Source organism: Myotis brandtii, unplaced genomic scaffold (genome assembly GCF_000412655.1).
Source record: "Myotis brandtii unplaced genomic scaffold, ASM41265v1 scaffold34, whole genome shotgun sequence".
NCBI classification, from domain to species: Eukaryota; Metazoa; Chordata; class Mammalia; order Chiroptera; family Vespertilionidae; genus Myotis; species Myotis brandtii.
In genome coordinates this window covers 4,314,922-4,320,123 of record NW_005363098.1, presented here as the reverse complement: position 1 = coordinate 4,320,123, position 5,202 = coordinate 4,314,922, and the positions used below count along the sequence as shown (strand labels likewise).

General features: G+C 43.9%; 1 protein-coding gene across 11 annotated transcripts in view; it reads right to left on the bottom strand.

Moving 5' to 3' along the window:
* TRIM2 (tripartite motif containing 2) overlaps positions 1–5,202 on the bottom strand; it is a 129,955-nt gene that overhangs the window by 76,798 nt on the left and 47,955 nt on the right. The window contains exon 1 of one of the 11 annotated variants that reach the window (XM_005871427.2): positions 899–919. The exons of the other annotated variants lie outside the window; for them this stretch is intronic. Within the exon in view, the coding sequence (XP_005871489.1) occupies positions 899–901 (3 nt within the window). The 5' untranslated portion in view covers positions 902–919. Of the gene's footprint in view, positions 1–898; positions 920–5,202 lie in introns of those variants that run through there. 11 annotated transcript variants of the gene reach the window in all.

Here is a 5,202-nt window from a genome sequence, read left to right as displayed (position 1 = left end):
CGGGGGGGGGGGTAAGAACTGACCCTGAAGCTTCCCTTCTTTTGATTATCCTGCAAGTTCCTGCCCCTTTCCTTTCCCCTCCTATGCTTCTAGTTCACTATTTTAATTCCCGGCAGAATCATAACTAAGGCAGTCTGCCCAGCAAATAAGATAGATGGGCCCCTCCCACTAAGTCCCATAGTCAAGGAGATACAGGCAGCTAACAAGATGCAAATCTAATTCAATGTGGCTAATGCCTTTTTTTTTTTTTTTATCCCTAGGCAAAGGCCAAGAAAACTCACCCTTCTGGGAGGTTTTATTATATAGCTTTGACTCTATTGTTGAATATGCAACACTAATTTAAATAAATTGCAAGTAGTCAGAAAAAGAGACAGTTCTTTGTTTAGTCTGAGAGGCTAGGTTCATGATTAAGGAGACCTGATCTCATCCTCTTAATTAAGGCAAAGCTCAAGGATATCTATCATTCACCCTCTGGTCATTTACCCACTTAACTATTGAACACATTATAGGAATAAAGCCAATCAACAAATAGGAGCTTGGGGTTAGGTAGCAAGTGTCACTTCATGCAGGTCATGTTGAAAGAACCAAGAACACCTTTCACTACCAAAGGAAGCAAAGCTCAGGTCAAGGGACCATCTTTTTATATTTTTAAATATATTTTTATTGATTTCAGAGAAAGGAAGGGAGAAGGAGAGAGAAACATCAATGATGAGACAGAATCATTGATCAGCTGTCTCCTGCACACCTCCTCCTGAGGATTGAGCCTGAAACCCAGGCATATGCCCTGACCAGGAATCACACCCTGACCTCCTGGTTCATAGGTCAACCATTGGACTCAAGGAACCGTCTTGATTCCCTCAGCAAGCGGGTGTAGCTGGACAAGGGAAGAGGGTCCTACCATAGTCCTTGACCTGGTTTCCCAGGTGAGGAAGTCAGTGAACAGGTGGAAGAAGGATGTTCACTAATGTTTGAAGATACCATCCAGGCTTGAAAATTCCTTGAAGGCTCATGTTCTGCCTTTTACGCTATTGTACTTTTTCAGATCATAAAGCAGGGTCCTTGAAACATAATATTTGCAAGTCCTGTTGGCTGGCAGACTCAGCTTGAAAAGCATCTTTCCTTTCTTCTACCTGTTTGGACAGAACAAGTTAAACACAACTGAGTCTATCTAATCTTTCACATTCTGGGTGTTATGTCAAATCTCTCTTATCAGGTGTCTTAAACTGAGAGATTTCATTTTGTTTGCTTTCTGGACCTCAAAGTCACGATCCCTGAAGGTCAGCAATGAGAGGCCCGAAATGCTCGTCTGGATCCTGATGGGAGATACCCAGCTCAGCAAGACATTGCCTCTCAGGATATTTCTGTGGAAACCAATGGCTACATTTAAACAAAAAAAGACATCCTTCAATGGCTGGCGTTCTGAAACCTGAGCAACACTTACAATAAGGAGATGGTGATTTAAAAGGCTAATCACCTCCCAGAACTGCAGTTGCCTCCAGCACACTTCTACAAATTGCTCTGGATCCAACAGCCTGCACTGCTTAAGCTGAGTCATTGCACTGCGTCTGCATCCACAGCTTCTATTGGAGCACTTTACACTGTCATAAATTAATAAAGATGCTGACAGACACGGTATTCTTGTCTGACTCAGGACACATCCTAATCTTCCTGGCCAGCCCTTCTGCCTAAATAAATTTCACCTAGACATCCAGTGTGTTATAAAAAAGAACATAGTAGAAATTCTAGGATGAGGATATTTCTGTTCACGGATTAAGATGAGATTCCAAGTCAGGATATGCAAAAATAATCGTTTTCCATAGGAAGGAACCAGTATTAGACAAAATGTTTGCCAACAAAAGCTCAGTTTCTGAGGCTGAATTTCCACTAAACGCTCAAAAAATACATAAAAGCTGCCCGGCCAGTAAACAGTGACTCAGTGCCCTTGGATTTAGTCCCTTTCATTTCCCATCTACTTACTTATCTCTAAGGTTCCACTTGCCAATTCTTTGAACTCCAAGACCAAATACTATCCATATGAAAGACCATCCTCTTCCAGAGAAGATAATAAGCTAAACACACAGATGACTGGTAGGGACTCTTTCAGACCTGCCAACTAGCAGGTCAGGCTTAAGGTCTAACACATGAGAGTATAAGAAATAGGTTGGCGATACAGTATGACAGTAACTCAGCCTTGACTCAAGACTTTTAAGATAACAGTCTCAAAGAGGCTTCTCAACCAGACATTGGACTGTATTTTCTCATGAAACCCAAAAGGAAAGCCATCATTTCCATCTGCATCATTAGCAGCATCTTCAAAAGCATCCTGCCAGCACCTGCCAACATAAACCTTTAAGCAGTGGTTCTCAACCTTCTGGGCCTTTAAATACAGTTCCTCATGTTGTGACCCAACCATAAAATTATTTTCATTGCTACTTCATAACTGTAATGTTGCTACTGTTATGAATCGTAATGTAAATATCTGATATGCAGGATGGTCTTAGGTGACCCCTGTGAAAGGGTTGTTTGACCGCCAAAGGGGTCGCGACCCACAGGTTGAGAACCGCTGCTTTGGAGCCTGTTCAAATCAAGCGAAAACTGCCCTTTGGGAATCTGTAACCCAAGATGGATTTGGTGTAAACCACGCATGGAGAGGTGAGAAAAGAAGAAAATTCTGAAACATTTTCTTCCCGGATTTCAGGATTTCAGGATGACATTTTCAAAGGCTCCTTGTGCATTGCTGGATTACCCTATTGAGTTATCTCCAGTGAACAGGCGAATTTGCACCAAGCAGCACTTGGAGAGGTGGTGAGTTACTGCTGCTCAGAAAAGGCCAAATAAACAGATTACTCATGAGACCCAAGGTCAATATCCAGTTTTTCCCAAAGTAGTCAGTGAACAGAAATTCAAAGGGCAGAATTCAACCCAAAGGCAGACCAAAGAAAAGGTCAGAGTGTATGCTGCTAATTTTCAAGGAGACTCCCTAACCCAGTGGTTGGCAAACTGCGGCTCGAGAGCCACATGCGGCTCTTTGGCCCCTTGAGTGTGGCTCTTACACAAAATACCACATGTGGGCGCGCACGAACAGTGCGATTGAAACTTTGTGGCCCATGCGCAGAAGTCGGTATTTTGTGGAAGAGCCACACTCAAGGGGCCAAAGAGCCGCATGTGGCTTGCAAACCGCAGTTTGCCGACCACTGCCCTAACCCATTTAGATTCATATTTTTGAGAAGATCCTTCTGCTTGTGTTTCAATATGAAGGAGAAATAACAAGCTGACCAATCAGGAAACCATGCAAGTCAACATTCAAATGATGATGCAAGAGAAATAATTCCAGATGTAGGTGCCACATTTAATTTTGAAAGATAAAATGGAATTTCCAATAGAGGATTTAATAGACATAGAATTTTCCAGGAAAATAAAGGCAGGATTTGGAAAAAAAAGTTCTAAGAATACTGATAAGGGGACACTGTCATGGTAGGTACCTCCATGGGATAGTATGGAAAAGGGGCAAAAGAAACGAGAGGCTACAGGGAAAAGAATAAGAACTGGTGTTAACCCTCTGTACCCAGGGGGAACTACAGGGGGAACAATTTGGGGTTCATAGAATGCTTTGAGTCTGACAGGCATTTCATGCTCCAAACCTGCATGTCTACCCCCAGCCCTCTGAGTTGTGAGCAGCATGAAGTTTTCAATATGGAGCATGTACTTTTCAGAACACATCAATGAAAAAGAGTCCATATACCAGTCCAGATCGTGACCGAATTATCTCGCTATGAAGACATTTCATTAGCTTAGGTGGCCTACCTTGACTCTACCAAATCCGTATTTAACCAAGGGAGGGGGATGGAAGAAGGAGTTTTTGTTTGTTTTTAAAAATTGATCTTTAATTGCTGGATGTACCTAAATTTGAAGAAGGGAAGGTAATGTATGTGTGTTACAAAGAATTCAGTGAAATGTTTTGCATTTTTGGTTAATGTTGTGATAGTCAAAGTGTTCTAAATCATTCCTGCTCTTGTGTTCCTTACAGTTGAACGGCAGGTACTAGATCTGCCAAGGATGAAGTCAGGTGGAAATCTGAGACTAGAGGTCAAGTAGAACTGGGAGCACAATACCTCCTCCTACCCCTGGGAAAGGAACCTGGAAATGCAGGTTGTCATGCAATAATACCCATAACTACATTCTTATAACACTGAGGTAAAGGTTAATCTCCATTTTTAGAAGAAAATCGGCTATAAGCTATTTACTGGAAAAAGGCATTGGTGTGTATATGGCCACAGAACCACCACCCTTCCACTCGAAGGACTAACCCAATCTTTGGATGCCTGGAATTCAAAGTGCTCTAAAAGTAACTAGTAAAAACCCATTTTAACCTAAAGCTGTCTCTGTTTCACAAATTAAGGCTGATGATTTGGGGGTGGGGGGGTGGGGATGAGGGGGAGAGGATAGAAGGGGTAAAGAAGAAACCAGTTGCTCTATAAGGTTGAACTACAGGGGGAACGGATTTGGGGTTCATAGAATGTTTGCGTCTGACAGGCATTTCATGCTCCAAACCTTCCTGCCCACCCCCAGCCCTTTCATGAAGTTTTCAATACGGAGCATGTACTTTTCAGAACACATCCATCAAAAGGAGTCCTGAAAAGCCTCAAAAACCCACATCCCCGCCTCCAATAAGCCAGAACTGTAGTATGAACTTGGGCAGAGAATAAGAGTTGAGGCTAATAGGGAGGAAATCTATTTGAGCAGTTTTTGGGAAATGGCCAAAATTTAAGAAGGGGGAGGGGAGAGGAAATAGTTTTCAAACATTATTAAAGCTACTGCTTTAAGATTGCATATCTTTATTTTTTTCCTGCCTCCGTGCAAAAGGACGTTAAAAGCTTTACTTCCGAAGCTTTGCGCTATACTATTTAAGGAATGGCAAATGGTTCCCACCCCCGGGGACCTCCGCCGGCCCAGCCTGGGAGCAAGGCAACGTCAAATCAAGGTCGAGCCCCACGGACAGCGCCAGCAGCCGCCGCCCCCAGCGCCAGCTCCGGCTCCGGCTCCAGGGTGGCTTCTAATGCCGAGCCGGGAGCCCAGCCAGGATCCGAGCCGGGATCCGGAAGAGTGTCTGCAGGCTTCCCGCACACCTCCGTCCGCCCAGACCTTGCCCCGGGCCGGTTCCAGGAGGGCAGGGCCAGGCCTGCGGTGCAGCTGGGCTCAGCC